The 19,552-nt window shown below is 44.0% G+C and overlaps 1 protein-coding gene across 1 annotated transcript in view; it reads left to right on the top strand.

Annotated features, from left to right (window-relative positions):
* LOC127581010 (sushi, von Willebrand factor type A, EGF and pentraxin domain-containing protein 1-like) overlaps positions 1 to 19,552 on the top strand; it is a 67,713-nt gene that overhangs the window by 28,339 nt on the left and 19,822 nt on the right. Inside the window, exons 11-15 of the mRNA XM_052035068.1 lie at positions 5,094 to 5,167; positions 6,333 to 6,518; positions 7,465 to 7,647; positions 12,395 to 12,491; positions 16,878 to 16,951. Coding sequence (XP_051891028.1) covers positions 5,094 to 5,167; positions 6,333 to 6,518; positions 7,465 to 7,647; positions 12,395 to 12,491; positions 16,878 to 16,951 — 614 coding nt within the window. The remainder of the gene's footprint in view (positions 1 to 5,093; positions 5,168 to 6,332; positions 6,519 to 7,464; positions 7,648 to 12,394; positions 12,492 to 16,877; positions 16,952 to 19,552) is intronic.

The raw sequence follows: 19,552 nt of genomic DNA, 5'->3' as shown, positions 1-19,552 counted from the left end.
GGTCAGCATGGATGTGGTGGGCCGAAGGGCCTGATTCTATGCAGTACAACTCTATATGACTAAATCAAGTAAGATAGAAATCTCTTAGAAATCTACCGCTTATAAGAATGAGAACGCCCAGTTTGAATTGTTTCCATTTTGTACAGAGAGGTTTCAACTGGCATTACAGGAATACAATCTTATGCATAATAACGTACCCCATTAAGCACCACTGGCTGGTTTAATTGACAATGTGCATATTCAACAATTTCACTTTTAGTTCAGTGCAAGCTGCTGATATTATTAGATTAATAAGAGAGTGACACAGGTTGTCCAGCGGCTTGAGGCAATTCATATCAGACCTGATCAAGCTGATAGAACTGCTGGCTGGCAGTGGTGCAAGTGTCAACACATTGCAGACCTCTGCACCTGCACAGTGCCACAGCAATGTCCTGAGCTGAGAGGATGAAACCACATGGTATCAGCCGCTCAGTTTTATGCTAACCATCACTGGTGTATCTAGTGATGCGCCACTGGATTTATTAAACAGTGTTGCCATCCTATATTCAGAATACAAGTTTGACCAAATTTATTGTTAATTTTCTTTATTTCACTGTAGGTTTATATCTTTAATTAATTAAAAGTAGTTTTAATGTGTTTTAAACAAATTACATTATTTTTAATTAATCCTTTTTTAAAAATATTGAATGAAATCTATTTCAACTGAAGGAGGCTTTATAACAGCACAGGCTGTCATAAGCCATCAGGGTGGTTGCAGGATGTGCCACCTACAGACCTAGTTGCTGTGTGCCCAGTGGATCTGAGGGCTCGAGGCTGTGGGAACCACGTGGTGGAGAAGGTAAGTGTGACTGCATGGTCAGCGCAGAGGCGTGAGCGGCCAGTTGTCTCGTTGGCTGACTTACATGTCGACACCTGTCAGCTATGTTGGCGGCAAGTTGCAGCCCAATACTTTAGGCAGGAAAAATTCACTGGTCCCCACAGTTTATCTTTCCAAAACATTTATCTGTATATTTCACAAGATCACAAGACAAGAGAGCAGAAGTAGGCCATTTGGCCCATCGAGTCTGCTCCATGAGCTAAAGGAAAAAAAGAAAAAAAGAAAAGGGGAAAAAAAACTATTCCTTTTAAGTCCCAATTTCCGGCCTCATCCCCATGTCCCTTGATACGTTGACTAATTAGATAACTATCTATCTTTCCTTAAACACCCCCAATGATCGGGCCTCCACTGCTGTACGTGGCAAAGAATTCCATAAATTCACTACCCTCTGGCTAAAGAAATTTCTCCTTATCTCTGTTTTAAACCTGTCCCCTCTAATTCTAAGATTGTGCCCTCTGGTCTTGAACTCACCCACCAAGGGAAACAGCTTAACCACATCTACTCTGTCCAGTCCTTTCAACGTTCTAAATGTCTCTATGAGGTCCCCTCTCATTCTTCTGTACTCCAGTGAGTACAGTCCAAAAGCTGACAAACGCTCATCATATGTAAGCCCTTTCATTCCGGGAATCATCCTCGTAAATCTCCTCTGAACCCTCTCCAACATCAGCACATCCTTCCTATGATATGGGGCCCAAATGAGGCTTCACCAGTGCCCCGTAGAGCCTCATCAACACTTCCCTACTTTTATACACTATATCTCTCGAAATGAATGCCAACATAGCATTCGCTTTCCTTACTGCTGATCTGACCTGGTGGTTAACCTTTAGGGTATCCTGCATGAGTACCCCCAAGTCCCTTTGTACTTCTGTACTTTGAATTTTCTCCCCTCCTAGATAATAATCTGCCCATTTATTTTTTTCCAAAGTGTACAACGGCACATTTCTCAACATTGAATCTCATCTGCCATTTCCTTGCCCATTCTCCTAAACTATCTAGGTCTCTCTGCAACCTTCCTGTTTCTTCAATACTCCCTACTCCTCCACCTATCTTGGTGTCGTCTGCAAACTTAGCCACAAAACCATTTACTCCATCATCCAAATCGTTAATGTACAAAGTAAAAAGAAGTGGCTCCAACACTGACCCCTGAGGAACACCACCAGTAACCGGTAGCCAACCAGAACACACTGCTGATGTCCTCCACAGTGAAGGCCGATGCAAAATACTCATTTAGTTCTCTGCCACCTCTCTGTCATCCATTATAATCTCTCCCGCGCCATTTTTGATTGGTCCTATATCAACCCGTGTCTCTCTTTTACTCTTCATATATTTAAAAAAACTCTTAGTATCCTTTTGAATGTTACCTGCCAACTTCCTTTCATAATTCATCTTTTCTTTCCTAATGACCTTCTTAGTTTCTTTCTGCAGGTTTTTAAAAGTTTCCCAGTCTTCTGTTTTCTCACTAATTCTTGCTTCCTTGTATGCCCTCCCTTTTGCTCTTATTTTAGCCTTCACCTCTCTTGTTATCCACATTTGTGCCTTTTTTCCATTCAAAACCACCTTTTTTCTTGGAATATATCTATCCTGCATTTTCCTTATTTCTTGTAGAAATTCCAGCTATTTCTGCTCTGCCATCCTTCCAGCTAGCTTACTCTTCCAATCAATTTGGGCCAGCTCCTCTCTCATACCACTGTAATTTCCTTTGTTCCACTGAAATATCGATACACCAGTTATCAGCTTCTCCTTCTCAAATTTGATACTAAACTCAATCATATTGTGATTGCTAGTTCCTAATGGTTCCTTTACCTTTAGTTCCCTAATCACCTCTGGTTCATTACACAGCACCCAATCCGAAACAGCTGATCCTCTGGTGGGCTCATCAACAAGTTGCTCCAAAAAGCCGTCCCGTAGACATTCCACAAACTCACTACTCTCCTGAGATCCACTGCCTTGCTGGATTTCCCAATCCACCTTCATGTTAAAATCCCCCATAATTATCTTAACGTTGTCTCTCTGACACGCTTTTTCTATTTCTAACTGTAACTTATAGTCCACATCCTGGCTGCTGTTAGGGGGCCTATATATAACTGCTATTATTGTCCTTTTACCCTTGCTATTTCTTAGCTCCACCCATAAGGATTCCACTTCTTCTGACTCCATGTCCTTCCTTTCTATTGATTTTATGTCATTACTAACCATCAGGGCCACACCACCCCCTCTGCCTACCCACCTATCTTTCCTATACACTGTGTACCCCTGGACATTCAGTTCCCAATCACATCCGTCATTAAGCCATGACTAGGTGATTGCCACAATGTCATATTTATTAACCTGTAGCTGTGCCACTAGGTCATCCACTTTATTCCTAATGTTACGTGCATTTAAATATAGTACATTTAGGCCAGTATCTGCTACTGATTTTGTTGTACTTCTATTGTTCAGCAAATTATCCTGACTTTACACCTGCCTGTCCCTCTCACCATCCTCACGGCACACTATCTTGGACTTGTTTCTAAATACCTCTTCCTCTATCCTAACATCCTGTATCCCAACATCCTGGTTTGTTGTACTTCTATTGTTCAGCAAATTATCCTGACTTCTCACCCTACCAGCAAACCTCCTCCCTTTTTACAACCTGTCATGGTATTCTGTTCCACTGCACTCTTAACAAGGAATGTGACTTAAATTTCTCTGTATTGATTTCAAATGTAGTGGGGGAGAGACACTTCACAGACACAGGCTCTTCAGCCCACTGAGTCCATGCCGACCATCAACCTCCCATTTACACTAATCCTGCGTTAATTCCATTTTTTATTCTCCCCATATTCTCAGCAACTCCCCCTGATACCCACGGCAGGGCAATTTACACTGGCCATTTAATCTATCAACATACACATCTGTGGGCATGGGAGGAAACCCAGGCTGTCTCATGGAGAACATGCACACTCCACACAGACGTCAGGGGTGAACCTGGATCGCTGGCACTGTGACATACTGTGCAGAATCCTGGTGGATCTATTAGTAGATGGACTAATCAGAGTCCATTATTATTCATAGTGTTCATAGTGCTACTCATGGTGTTACCTTAACACATAAGGTTAAGATATATTCATATATCTATTGCATCTCCATAGAACTCTGGTCAGGCTGCATTTAGAGTATTGCATGCAATTCTGGTCACCTCACTATAGGAAGGATGTCGAGGCTTTAGAGAGGGTGCGGAGGAGGTTTATTAGGATGCTGCCTGGATTAGAGGGCATGTGCTATCAGGAGAGGCTGGACAAACTTGGGCTCTTTTCTCTGGAGCGGTGGAGGCTGAGGGGTGATGTGTTGGAAGTGTATAAAATTATGATGGGCATCGATAGGGTGGACAAGCAATATCTTTTTCCCATTATTGAGCGATCCAATACCAGAGGGCAGGCATTTAAGGTGAGAGGGGGTAGGTTCAGAACAGACATGAGGGGTAAATTTTTTACTGAGAGAGTAGTGGATGCCTGGAATGTGTTGCCTGATAGGGTGGTGGAGGCAAATTCATTGGGGGCTTTCAAGAAGGGCTTGGATGGGCACATGAATGAGAGGAAAATAGAGGGATATGGGCATTGTGAAGGTAGGAGGGAATAGTATGTCGGCACAATATTGTGGGCCGAAAGTCCTGTGTGCTGTACTGTTCTGTTCTATGTATTCATAGTGTTACCTTCTCGTTACTTAGGACGATGATTTTAGTGCCAACAGTGGGGAGTTTAATGACTTCTCTTCCCATCTTTACCTGTATGGTTGTTGTTGATTATGGATGGTTTCACTCTGTGTGTTGGGGTTCCAGCTGTCAACTCCTTCCATATGAGTTTCTTGAGAATATTACAGAATGTTAGCATTTAGTCAGTAGTTGAAACACATAACTCCTGTTTCATCAGAATGCTGCTTTAATGTGTGAATTGGAGGAATGGCTCAGACTGCAGCAGTGCCCCTTTTGACCCCAGCACAGTAGAACAGCAACCCACAATCTGAGGGAATCTCATCATGAACAATTTAACCTGTTTTAATTTGTACCTTGTTGCTCTGTCTGTGTGTTACTTTCCTTCACTGTACAGTTGGATTAGTTCGTACTGTGAACTAATAACATCATTAGGTTTCTTCTGGGCCAAGATATTTGAAGCACTGACCCAGTTGACTGTCACTTTTACACCAGTTTCTCTGTAATAAACTGTCATTCTTTATCTAGCTATCAGATGGTGGGAAGGAACTACTTGTTGTGTGCAGCTGATGGATGGGATGGCCAAGTCCCAATATGTGAAGGTAAGGCAGGATGCTGCAGTCCTTGGAATATTGTTATATGAATGTGGACACCTGCAATATTGGCTTCATGGACCACAGTCTCTTTATTTTACTTCAATACCCATTAGAGTGCTGATTTTTTGGAATGGATAGGAAATCTTGTTTCATTTTACGTTATACAGGTGAAAATCAAATGTGGCATGGAAAATGGGCAGTTAGAAAACCTCTTGGGTTCCTTGCAAAGGTATTTCTGACCTGGTACAGACTGAGAACATAAAGAACATAAGAAAAGAGGAGCAGGAGTAGGCCACCAGGCCCCACTGTTCAATATGATCACAGCTGATCTTCCTCGGGCCTCATCTACCTGTCTGTTCCAATTCCCCAATCTTTCAAACATTGATCTACTTCTTCTTTAAATAGCTTCAACAGTCCTCCAGGGTAGGAAATTCGAGAGATTTGCCACTCTCAACAAGAAGAAGTTTGGTCACATATCGGGTTTAAACAGCCGTTCCCTAATAGTGTAACTATGGCCCATGGATTGAGATCATGTTTTAACAAGATCACCCCTCGGTCTTCTAATAGATCTGATTTCCTTATCTGCTCATGATAGGACAGCCCTCTCATTCTAGTTTGGCACTTATACTTTCCCAGACCAATAGTGTTGTTTATTCTTAAGCAGCATTAGAAGTAGCCCAGCAAATTTTTGACTGAAGGGAAATTTGGGTAGGAAATGAAGGATCTCTTGATTAGCAGTGGCCACGTCTTAGAAAAGCAATGACCTGCATGTCAAACAAAACTGACCACTGTGTGTCACTGTGCGTTCAGACGAGATGAATCAGTATCCATAATGTAGCTTCCGATGCTCACGTGGCTGGAGGCAGTTCCCTTGTTCTGGAGGAGATGAACAGGTGTGCAGAATAAAAATTGAGTCAAGAGTTCGTTGCATTGTAAATATTATAAATAAAGAATTGTAAAAAAAAGTGAATATGACAATTCCAACTGAAAAGGCATTATATTCCCTTTTTAAAATGTTCCCCATGAGTGAGGTTAGAGGAGGGATGCCACTGTTGCATTCTGCAGTTCATCATCTGCTCTGTCCTCTGAACTGGATGGTTTTATTCCCTAAAGGTAATGTTTTCATCTGGCATTCTGTTTGCAGCATTAACTCTATTTCATTTACCCATAGCTGTCACATGTGCTGGTCTTCCACCAGTTAGTAACGGGGTGGCTCCATCACCACCCAGTGGAGAGCACTGGCAATATGGAATGGTTGCAGCATACTCTTGCAGTGCAGGCTATTCATTACATGGTGCAGTCAAACTTGTTTGTACAGAGACTGGACAGTGGAACAGCACACCTCCGACGTGCAAAGGTATGCTGTTTATTTTGGGCGTTTGTTTTCTATAAATTGGTTTGCAGCAACTGCTTGCAAACAGCGATTCTGTATGTCTAGCCGCTTACCCCAGTGCACAATGCACAAGAGTAACTCTAGAACGTAGACCATAGAACAGTACAGCACAGCTACAGGCCATTCGGCCTATGATATTGTGCCGAACTAATTAAGCTAATGATGCCTAATCCCTTCTGCCTGCACGTGGTCCATATCCCTCCATTCCCTGCACATCTATATACCTGTCTAAGAGCCTCTTAAACGCCTCTATCGTATCTGCCTCCACCCCCACCCCTGGCAGCACGTTCCAGACACCCACAGCTCTCTGTGTAAAAACTTGTCCGGCACATCTCCTCTGGGGATGGGACTCGAGGAAATTTACCTCCTTGACTCTAGAGATAACGATCTTTCAAAAAGAATAGAAATTGTACAGAATACAGACATACAGAAATTGGCATGGGTAGAGGATTGGCGAACAACAGGAAGCAGCGAGTAAGGATTAGAGGATCATTTCCTTGCTGCCATCCTGTGACCAGTGAGGCACCACAGGGATCAGTGCCAGGACCACAACAGTTTGCAATATGTACGAATGACTTGAAGGAAGCAAATGTACAGTAGCAAAATGTGCAGATGGCACAAAAATAAGTAGGAAAGCGGTTTACAAGGAGGATGCACACAGTGTACAGAGAGGTTAAGTGAGTGGGAAATGTTTGCAGATGAATTGTAATGTGTGAAAGTGCAAAGTTGTTCATTTTGGAAGGAAGAACAAAAGATCAGAAAATGCCAATAAATCCCACTGACTGTATATTATGGACTAATGTACGATTTATTTCAGTTTCCATAATGTCATTTTATGGAGTGGGACTAATACTTGGGTGATAAACTTTCTGCCTGTACCCTGTGAACAGCCAACAATCTTTTTTGGTAGCTGTCCAGTGTCATCGTCCTGACCTGCCTGCATTTAGCCAAATCGAGGCAGGATTTGGTCCTACGTACAGTTTTGGGGAAACCATCAGCTACAGCTGTGTCCACGGTTCCCAGATGGTCGGCAAAAGTACCATTGAATGCAGAGAGAACAATACATTTGTGCCTGAACCACCTACATGCAAACGTGAGTAACCTTCTCATGACTTTGTTGGAGGAAAAGGAATGGGTTGAACTTTCCCTCATTCGTAACGTTATAAATTTCTGGTGGAATTTTGCCTTTTAGGTTTAATTAACATGTTTTGCTCAGGAAAAGTGAAATTTCATGATGTTCAGTTTACTTACTGTTATAAAATGTGAACTTTGATCTATTGTTAGGTTTGCAGTGACCACTGCTCTAGCTTTAAGCCAGGAATGGATGACCCCAACCCCACCCAAATATCTTGCCCACCTAGACAAGCCATAGAGTCATAGAGTAACACAGCACGGAAACAGGCCCTTCGGCCCAACTGGTCCATGCTGACCACAGCATCCTCCCTTCTAGTCCCAATTGCCCGCATTTGGCACCTCCAAGCTCCTCCTCTCCATGTACCTATCCCAATGCCTCTTAAATGTTGCAATTGTACCAGTCTTGACCACTTCCTCTGGCAGCTCATTCCAGGTACTCACTGCCCTCTGTGTAAAGAACAGAAACAGGCCCACAGTCGATGCTGACCACATGCACTCTGTTCCTACACCGATCCTATCTTGATTTTTCCACATTCTCACCAACAGACTGTGCCACTCAGCTGCACACTAAGGGAAATTTACTGTGGCCAATTAACCAACAAACCCTACATGGCTTTGGAGTGTGGGAAGAAACCAGAACACACAGAGGAAACCCACATGGTCACAGGGAGAACGTGCAAACTCCACACAGACAGTGCACGAGGTCAGGATTGAACCTGGATCGCTGGAGCTGTGAGACAACAGCTGTACTGGCTTTGCCACTGTGCTGCTCCTTATGTCACAGATGAACCAAAACTTTATACAGCCCAGAATTATTTTGCACAGCACATTGCACCAAATCATTAAGCGATAGACTTATTGTCATAAGTAGGACCAGAAACTGAGCGACCGTGGCTTTGTGTTCATTCAATAGCAATGTGTTAGCACGTTTAGTATCCAAAGGCTAGTTGCAAAGATCAAACAGGTTATAGTTTTTTTGTTAGTTTTCAGTCACTTCGGTGTTTAAGTAAAAGTTCTTCACTCCCCTGCACAATCATTCTTCTCAATCATAGCCAGGCTCAGCTGGGTACAATAACGTACTGGCTGGCTTACTAGACCAGCGGCTCGCTGCAGTCTTTGTGGCAGATGTGCTCTAACGATGCAGATGGAGAGCGAAATTTTAAACTTTAACACAGCAACAATGAAGGAACAATAAGTTAGCATGATGTGTGACGAGGAGGGGAACCTGCAGGGAGAGGTGCTCTTCCTTCTACATTGAAAGAGATTGCAAGTTTTGGAGACATTATTGAGAAAGCCTTAATGCATTGCTGCAGTTCATTTTTAGATAGGTGATGTGCAGTTACATTGAGCTAGTGGCTGAGGGATGTTCGGTGTTTGGATTAACTGGGTTCTTTGTTCTCAGTGGTACCAAGATGCCATCTCCCTGGCCCTACACTCATCTCCAGAGCCTCTGGACATTAAAGACACCTACATTACACTTGTTTATTGACTACAGCTCTGCCTTCAGTACTATAATTCCAAACAAGCTCATCTCCAAACCCCTAGACGTGGGACTCAATACCTCCCTTTGCAACTGGATCCTTGACTTCCTGATCAACAGACCACAATCAGTGAGGATAGGCAGCAACACCTCCGGCACGGTTATTCTCAACACTGGTGCCCCACAAGGCTGCATCCTCAGCCCCCTACTCTACTCCCTATATAATCATGACTGTGTGGCCAGATTCTGCTCTGACTCCATCTACAAGTTTGCAGATGACACCACCGTAGTGGGCCGTATCTCAGGTAACGAGTCAGAGTATAGGAAGGAGATAGAGAGCCTAGTGACATGGTGTCATGACAACAACCTTTCCGTCAATGTCAGCAAAACAGAAGAGCTGGTCATTGACTTCAGGAAGGAGAGCGGTGCACATGTTCCAGTTTACATCAACGGCACTGAGGTTGAGAGCTTCATCTTCCTGTTGAACATCACCAACAGCCTGTACTGGTCCAACCACGTAGACACCAGTGCCTCTACTTCTTCAGGAGGCTAAAGAAATTTGGCATGGTCCCATTGACACTCACCAATTTTTTTTGATGAACCATAGAAAGCATCCTATCTGGATGCATCACAGCTTAGTATGGCAGTTGCGCTGCCTGAGACTGCAAGAAACTGCAGAGAGTTGTGGACACAGCACAGCACATCACAGAAACCAGCCTCCCCTCCATGGACTCTGTCTACACTTCTCACTGCCTCTGTAAAACAGCCAGCATAATTGAAGACCCCACCCACTCCAGACATTCTCTCTTCGTCCCCCTCCCATCGGGCAGAAGGTTCAAAAGCCTGAAAGCACGTACCACCAGGCTCAAGGACAGCTTCCATCCTGCTGTCTCTAGCATGATAAGATGGACTCTTGATCTCACAATCTACCTCATTATGGTCTGCACCTTATTGTCTGCCTGCACTGCACTTTCTCTGTAACTGTAGCACTTTATTCTGCATTCTGTTATTGTTTTCCCTTGTACTACCTCAAAGTACTGATGTGATGAAATGATCTGTATGGATGGCATGCAAAACAAAGTTTTTCCACTGTACCTCGGCATGTGACAATAATAAATCAACTTACCAAGTTGCAATCATCGAGGCAAGTGGAGAGTATCTCATCGCACTTCTGACTTGTACCTTGTTGATGTTGGAAAGGCTTTGGAGAGTGAGACGGAACCACAGTTTACCCGATCTCTGATCTGATCTTGCAGCTGCAGTGTTTAAGTAGCTGGTACTGTTAAGTTTCTGCTCAGTGGTGTTGATGGATTGGGATTTGGTGATAACAGTACTGTTGACTCTCAGGAAGTGAACTGTTTGTTGTTGAAGATGGTCATTGTCAAGAATTTTGTGCTGCAAATGTGTTCACCATTTATTAACCTGTTGCTAAATGCTACTCATGTACATTTGAGGGAGATTTTTCACTGCCCTAGGATCACTGTTGGCCTGTGTCTGGACAGTGTTTACTTGGAATCCTCAGTGAGGCCCAGGGAACTGTGGTGCAGAGCGAGAGCTCTAACCAAGTAAGAGCTGTGATACAACTCACATCTAGTTATGCTTTGCCCCCTCCTTGACTCAATGTTCATTGAAGCTGTCATTGTTATACAATGTTTCTGAATGTTTTTTCAGTCAGATCTAAGGCCCAACTTGCACTAATGAACTTGGGAAAAATTGCATTGCTTTGTGAAAAGATGGAGAGTATTGTGAAAAATTACTATTTACCTTTATTAATTGTGCAAACATCAATGGTTATTTATTTCTGGTGGGGCAGGGACTTGCACTGTAAACATTTCTATACTTGAAAATTTTAAAATTATGCAAGTAAATCATGTGTTTGACTCAGAAATTGTTATAACATATACGTAACCCGTATTTTCTTCACTGGTGAATAAAGATTGCATTCTTATCTTTGTAATTCTTGGGCCCGAGCTGAGTAAGACATAGGAACGTCCTGCATGGGAAGCCGTATAAACACTTTGCGTACTTTAAAAAATTGAAATAATAGTTTAATCATGATGTGAAGTGTACGAACTTGGTAACTGTACTTTTTTCCAATACATATTGCTTGGTCACTAAAGTCCATTGCTTCAGCCCAGGGTTGTGGCTGGTTTGGTCTGTGGGCAGAAGTGGTTGGGACTGGAGGAGACAAATAACATTCCCTGGGAGTGGCTGCAAGGAAGTTTGAGACCTCAGCAGTAGGGAGTAGGCTGAGACCTCAGCAGCAGGGAGTCTGAGACCTCAGCAGTAGGGAGCAGGCTGAGACCTCAGCAGTAGGGAGCAGGCTGAGACCTCAGCAGTAGGGAGCTGGCTGAGACCTCAGCAGTAGGGAGCTGGCTGAGACCTCAGCAGTAGGGAGCTGGCTGAGACCTCAGCAGTAGGAGCAGGCTGAGACTTCAGCAGTAAGGAGCAGGCTGAGCAAGCCCGTTGCATTTGGGGTCTGATACCGCAAATCCGTAATTTCTGCAATATTACAATTTAGGTAGGGCCTTGCTCAGGATTTTTTTAAAAAAGTATTTTAAGCATGTTTTTAAAAAAATATACAGCTAAAATGTGCACACACAGGCACTTAAATTAATTAATTAAATCAAATTAACTCTACTTAGCTTTGTGCTGTTCATTTGAATGGGGCTACTGTACTTGAGCCAGGTCTGGGGGTGAATTTCCCAGTGTGTGAGTTGGTGCTGCAGCAGAGAGCTGCACGAGCTGTCCCAGAGCCAGCACTTCAGTGATTCAGCTTCGATTTGGGATTAAGGAATAGCCCAGTGACAGTATCTGCCAACAGATTCAAGTGGATCTGAGTGGTAGATCTGCCCCATTACCTCAGAAGCTCCAGATTATTTAGTAACACATAAAACCTGATGGGAAGATTGCTGTACCTCTGCCTTTTCCTGTCACTAGGAAAATAACAGAACTTACCCTGGAAGACCTACCTTTGGTGGTTCTTTTACCACTGTGTATGGGGCTGCTCAGGATTGTTGGTTTTGAGTGTGAATGGGGAGGTAGAATTCTGGCACTGACTGCAGTGTGGTATTGCATAATTGAGGTGAGCTCAACATTTCATTCTCTAAATCTGGACTGTGAATAGGTGGCAGATCAAAACTGGAAAACTCGTCACAATACGTTTGTCAGTTGGAGATGCTGGTGTTTGCAACACCTTTACTTTTTCCCTTTTTCTCCTGTGTAGCGAAGAACTGTGGTAGTCCAGGAGTGATAGCGAATGGATATTCTCAGGCACCAGATACTACTTTTGGAAGTAGAGCGACTTTTCATTGTAAAACGGGGTGAGTAGTTGGATAATGAAAATTGAAAAAGCTGTGGATGCTAGAAATTTGTAATAAAAATAGAAAATGTAATAAACAGCAGGTCGTACAGCATCTGTGGAGAGAGAAACAGCTATGTTTCAGGTCCAAAAGATTAAAAAGGGGTAATCTTAAATTGCAGAGAAGATGGTAAAAGGAATGAGTGAAGATTGTAAGCTTGGTTTCCAACACCCCTCCTGACCTTTCACTGCTCTTCCCTCTAACCCCCCACTATGTTTTCTCTTCCCCTCTCTGATCCTGAACGATCTCTCAACAGAGGCCTCAACTACGCTTCCCCTTAATGAATTCCGAACCTGATGTGATATTGAACTCTTCTACCATGCCGATTTCCTGTGCCAGGAGCTTATATCCCAGACTTCAGACCTTTCCTCTTATCTCCAAAAGTGCCAATCCACATGGACCCCAATCCACTCTGGCCTCTTATCCTCTCTAGATCTATTGTAACTGCTGATGGAGCGTTGACTGATTTGATTTTTTCCACTCCCATCACTCATTCTGACCTGTCCCCTTATGGACAAAAAACCTTAGTCCCACCATTCCTCCTGCCACTGTCTCTGCAACTTAAAATTACCTCCTTTAACTCGCCCTCCCAGTTCTGATGAAGGGTCTCAAACCTGAAACATAGAACAGTACAGCACAGTACAGGCCCTTAGGCCCACGACGTTGTGCTGACCTATATAAACCTTCTCCACGATCAATCTAACCCTTCCCTCCTGCACAGCCCAGAACCCTCCGTTTTCGTTACATCCATGTGCCTATCTAAGAGTCTCTTAAATGTCCCTATTGTATCAGCCTCTACCACCACCCCTGGCAGTGTGTTCCAGGCACCCACCACTCTCTGTGTAAAAAAAAAAGAACCTGCCTCCGACATCTCCCCTAAACTTTCCTCCACTCACCTTAAACTGGTGACCTCTGGTATTGGCCATTGCTGCCCTGGGGAAAAGGTGCTGACTGTCCACTCTGTCAAGTCGCCTCTCATCCTCCTGCCCTAGCTTGCTCAACCCTTCCTTATAAGACATGTTCTCTAATCCATGCAGCATCCTGGTAAATCTCCTCTGCACCTGCTCCAAAGCTTTGACATCCTTCCTATAATGAGGCAACCAGAACTGAACACAATATTCTAAGTAAGATATTTATTTATTAGTCACATGTACATCGAAACACACAGTGAAATACATCTTTTTGCGTTACTGAGAATGTGCTGGGGGGCAGCCTGCAAGTGTTGCCACGCTTCCGGCACCAATATAGCATGCCCACAACTTCCTAACCTGTATGTCTTTGGAATGTGGGAGGAAACCGGAGCACCAGGAGGAAACCCATGCAGTCACAGCGAGAATGTACAAACTCCTTACAGACAGCGGCTGGAATTGAACCCGGGTCGCTGGAGCGTAATAGCATTACGCTAACCTCTACACTACCGTGCCGTCTGGTTACTGTGGTCTAACCAGAGTTTTATAGAGCTGCAACATTACCTCATGGCTCTTGAACTGAATCCCCTGAGTAATGAAGGCCAGCACACCATATGCCTTCTTAACCACCCTATTAACTTGCGCGGCAACTTTGAGGGATCTATGGACTTGGATCCCGAGATCCTTCTGTTCCTCCACACTGCTAAGAATCCTGCCTTCGTTCAATCTTCCAAAGTGTATCACTTTACACTTTAGCTCTAACTCTGAAATGTTAGCTCTATTTCCTTTTTCCACAGATACTGCTGAGTATTTCCAGCATTTTTTGAGCATTCAATGACCAATAACCAAGCTGATTTTGACAACTCCAAGTGCTGTGAAATTATATTTGTTGGGAGCGTGGATACTTACTGCTTTACCCCTTTAGATTTTTTCAGTCTCCTAGCTCACAGTTTTGCACTGCAACTTTCTGGAAGTGTGATGTGTAAACAGTGTGCCAAGGTCCAAAGGGTATCTGGGAGCCGTGAACGATGAGACTGCTAGGCTTAACCATTGAGACTGGGGGGAAAAGCAGAGGATTGTCAAGAAGAAAGTAGGAGTAATTAGGGTTATGGCAGGGTCAGGAAGAGAAAAAAGGGAGCAAAAGGGAGATCAGTAAAAAGAGAAAGATAAAAGCAAAATAAAGAAAAGGTAAGGAAAGAATTTAAAAAGATTAAACAGGTTATTTTTGTTAACAAAGATGCCCCAACTTGTAGGTATGAGCTTCCCCGGTCCCTTTACTGAGACGAAGCGGGTTTGATGTGCACTGCAGGGATATAACCCAATCATTAGTTACTTGCACAGTTAAGTAACAGTTCTAACTTTCACTGGTGGGGTTATTTGACAATTGATGTACAAATGAAGCACTGTATTTTGAATGGTTGGGGAATTTCAGTGAGATGCTGTTTTATTTGACGAATAGCAGAGTGACACAATGTGCTTCACATTGTCTCCTGTTTGCCACAAGTTGTTGACTGATTTACATGTCGATAACTTTTTAAAAAGTTATTCCTTTTTGGTGAGCCGAGCATCGCTGACGAGGCCAGTGTTTATTGTCCATCATTAAGTCCACCTGTGAAAGTGGTGGTGAGCCCCTTTCTTGAACTTCGAATGAATGGTGTAGATGATTAGGGATTTCCAAGATTTAGACCCAACAACGATGAACAACTGGCGATATCTTTCAAATCAGAATCTTGGGGGACTGGAGGGAACGTGCACCTGTTGTTCATCTACCTTTTGACCTTTGAGTTGTACGTTTGGGAGAGCCTCTGTGATAACTGCAGTGCACTTTGTAGACTGTACGTGCTGCAGCCATCGTGCAGCAGTGGTGGAGGGATTTAATGTATGGGATGGTGGATGAGGTGCTACTCAAGGGTTTGTTTTGACCTGGTTGGTGCCAAGCTTCTTGAGACTTGCTGGATCTGCACTCATCCAGGCAGATGGAGAGTATTTCATCACGCTCCTGACGTGTGGATTATGGACAGGTTTTGAGATGTCACTCACCGCAGAATACCAAGCCTCTGACCTGCTCCTGTGGCCATGGTATCTCTGTGGTTGGTCCAATTGAGTTTCAGATCAATGGTGACTCCACTTCCCAGAATGTTGGTGATGGTAATAATATCAAATGCCATGGGTATGTGCTTAGACTGTCTCTTGTTGGAGACAGACATTGATTAGCGTTTTTGTGCCATGAATGTTACTTGCCACCTATTAGCTCATGTCTGAATATTATCCAGGTCTTGCTGCACACGGCATGGCCTGTTTCATTTGCTGAGGAGCTGTGAATGGAAATGAACATTAGGAGTGTCCCCACCTGACTTTATGATGGGCAGAGGGGATGGATGAGGCAGCTGAAGGTGGTTGGGCCCAGGACGCTGCCGTTGGGAACTCCCGCAGTGATGTCCTGGGACTGGGATCATTGACCCTCAGTAACCACGAACGATCTTTCTCTGAGCAAGGAATGACTCCACGCCTGCAGTGTTTTCCTCCTGAAATCATCATCTTCAGTTTTACCAGGGCTCCTTGATGTCATACTTGGTCAACTGCTGCCTTGATGTCAAGGGCTGTCACTCCCATCTCACCTGTGGAGGTCAGCTCTTTGGTCCACGTCTGCACCGAGGTTGTGGGGAGGTCTGAGCCAAGTGGACCTGGCAAAATGGAAACTGGCCATCGGTGCGCAGGTTATTGCTAAGTGAATTTGATACCAGTGACTGATGTAGACTGACTGGGCAGTAATTAGCTAGACTGGATTTGTCCTACTTTTAGTGAACATTATATATCAGAGCAATTTTTCACCTTGTCAGGTAGATGCTGGTATTGCGACTCTAACAACGTAGCTAGAGGTGCACTAGAACTGCAGTACAGGTCTTCAGTACTGCAGTCAGGAAGTTGGCTGGGATCATAGCCTTTGCCTCCAGTGCTCTCAGCTGTTTCTTGATATCACGTGAAGTGAATCAAAATGCCCACATCCTGTCCTCTGTGGTGTGTGGATTTCCGAAGGAAGCCAAGATGGATCATCTGCTTGGCATTTCTGGCTGAATATGGTTGTGTGTGCTGTAAAATCTGTTTTCTCGGCAACAAAATGCAGCCCATTGTTGTAGGCAGAATTGGAATAGGAACTGCTGCAGAATTGGAATAGGAACTGCAATACTGCTGCAGGGACCAGCTGAGCAAAACCAGTTCGTCCATCAGGGCTCTCCCTTGGAACTATCCATGGTTTTGATTTTCCAATATGTTATTTTCCCTTTTTTGGCTGATTGTAATGGTTTCATGCATTGATCCATCAAATTCAATAGATGTCTTTCCAGCGTGTATACAGAACAGTGGATTCATTTAACTGCTGGCTCATGGTCTAATAGTTGGTCATTTTTTTGCCTTAATATCTTGTTTTTCTTTTACCTAGATTCCTGATGGTGGGAAAGAACTACCGGTTTTGCACAGCCAAAGGTTGGGATGGTCAAGTCCCGGTATGTGAAGGTATGTTAGGATTCCATATTCCGTGGAACTGTGACTTGTATTGCAGTGGTCCATGGCTGCAGCAATCAAAGGGCACATTTAGATCGTTAGCATCACGGACCACGTAATATTTATTGTTTTCGGTGGAAGTTGAAGAGCTGAATTTTTGGAGTGGCAGCAAAACCTTGTTCAATTTGACAGTTTAGGTGTATTGTCTCAATTGTGTCATTGTGATGGTTTTAACCTTCCCTCAAGTCTGAGGGTAGATTTTCCACAGTTAGCATTGATCTCTGCTTGCTTACTCCTTTACACTCCTATAAAGACTTTGAAAAGGTAATTCCTGTAAAGAGTTTAAATAAAAGATTTCATTAATTCTTGTCATCTTTAAATAGAACCTAAAACATAGAAAAGTACAACACAGGAACAGGCCCTTCAGCCCACAATGTTGTGCCAAACTAATTAAACACCTAACTAAACTAGTTCCTCCTGTCTACATAATGTCCGTATCCCTCCATTCTCTGCACATTCATGTGCCTATCTAACAGCCGCTTAAACACCTCCATCACATCTGCCTCCACCACCAACACTGGCAGCGCATTCTAGGCACCCGCCACTTTCCCCGCACCTCTCCTTTGAACCTTTCCCCTCTTACCTTAAGTGCATGCCCTCTAGTCAACTCTGTCTATGCTACTCATAATCTTATACATTCCATCAGGTCTTCTCTCAGCCTCCACCGCTCCAGAGAAAACAACCTAAGTTTGTCCAACCTCTCCTTATAGCACATGCCCTCTAATCTAGGCAGCATCCTTCTGAACCTCTTCTGCACCCTCTCCAAAGCCTCCACATCCTTCCTATAATGGGGTAACCAGAACTGAATACAGTACTCTAGATGTGGCCTAACTAGAGTTTTATAAAGCTGCAACAAAACCTCCTGACTCTTGAACTCAGTGCCTCAACTAATAAAGGCAAGCATGCCATATGCCTTCTTTACCACCCTATCAACTTCTGCAGCCACTTTCAGAGAACAATGGACTTGGACCTTAACATCCCTCTGTACATTAAGGGTCCTGCCATTAACTGCGTCCTGTCCCTTTGCATTTGATCTCCCAAAGGGCAACACCTCACACTTGGCCGGATTAAACTCCACCTGTTGTTTCTCCACCATAGCTGTATCCTTTAGCAATCTTCAACACTATCCACAACGCCACTAATCTTTATTGTCTGTGAACCTACTAACCTACCCATCTATGTTTTCATCCAAGTCACTATATATATATTTTATATATATATATATATATATATATATATACATACACACACACACACACATACCTGCAGAGGTCCCAGTACGGATCCAGTGCTGGAGAATTGTTAAAGAATTCTTCCTCACAGTCAAAATGCAAATGTCAAAGAACATTCTGCAAATAGATCTATTATTGCTGTGGGGAAATGGATTATATCAGACCTTTTCTCTCTTTTGAAAGGAATTTTTTAGTCTTCATATATAAGGGGATCAGTGCTTAATGTTTGGATCAGAAGGGAGAGTTCCATCATGTTGCTGCAGTGTCCAGTGCTCCAGCTTTGCCTTTTTGTGGTAGACCTATTCTGTCAACATAGGGTTCAGACATTCAGGAGGCAGTCACACCCAGTAGATTAACTACTTCAAATTCGGTCTGTGGTCAGGGACAAGAGGGTGTGACTGTGAGTGAGGCAGGTAGGAGGATCCAAGAGGCAGTGCTGGAGGAGCCTCAGCCCTTGAGCTTGTCCAGCAGGTCTGAGATTCTTGCTCCTTGTGTGGATGAGAGTGGGGGCTGTAGGAAGGATGAGCAACCGAACTGTGCACTGCGGTTCAGGGAGCCATTCAAGAGGGGGCAGAGAAGAAAAATGTAGTTGTGACTGGGGATAGTATAGTCAGGGGAATGGACACAATTCTGTGTTGTAAGGATCGAGAGACCCAAAGGCTGTGTTGCCTGCCTGGTGCCCGGATTTGGAGCATCTCATCTGACCTGCAGAAGAATTTGGAACGGGAGGGGAAGATCCAGTTGTCATGGTCCATGTGGATATCAACAACGGAGACAGAACAAGGAAAGAGGTTCTGCTGAGGGAATTTGAGCAGCTCGGGAATAAATTAAAAAGCAGAACCAAAAAGGTGAAAAACACTCTGATGCTGGAGGAACTCAGCAGGCCAGGCAGCATCCACGGAGAAAAGCACGGAGAAAAATCCGTGGAGAAAAGGATCCTTCTTCAGGACTGACCCAAAATATTGACCTTCAGTTCTGAGGAAGGGTCCTGACCTGAAACGTTGACAACCTGCTTTTCTCCACGGATGCTGCCTGGCCTGCTGAGTTCCTCCAGCATCATATTGTTTTTCATTTAGATTCCAGCATCTGTAGTCCTTTGTTTCTCTAGAACCAAGAAGGTAGTAATCTCTGGGTTGCTACCTGAGCCACATGCAAATTGGCACAAGGTAAATAAGATCAGAGATGGGTGTGGGAGAAGTGGGTTTGAATTCGTGGGACATTGGCACCAGTGTTGGGGAAGGAGGGAGGTGTTCTGATGGGACGGGCTCCACCTGAACCACACTGGGACCAGGGTCCTGGCGAATCACATAACTAGGGCTGT

Source organism: Pristis pectinata, chromosome 20 (genome assembly GCF_009764475.1).
Source record: "Pristis pectinata isolate sPriPec2 chromosome 20, sPriPec2.1.pri, whole genome shotgun sequence".
NCBI lineage: Eukaryota > Metazoa > Chordata > Chondrichthyes > Rhinopristiformes > Pristidae > Pristis > Pristis pectinata.
This window is presented reverse-complemented; position numbering and strand designations above follow the sequence as displayed.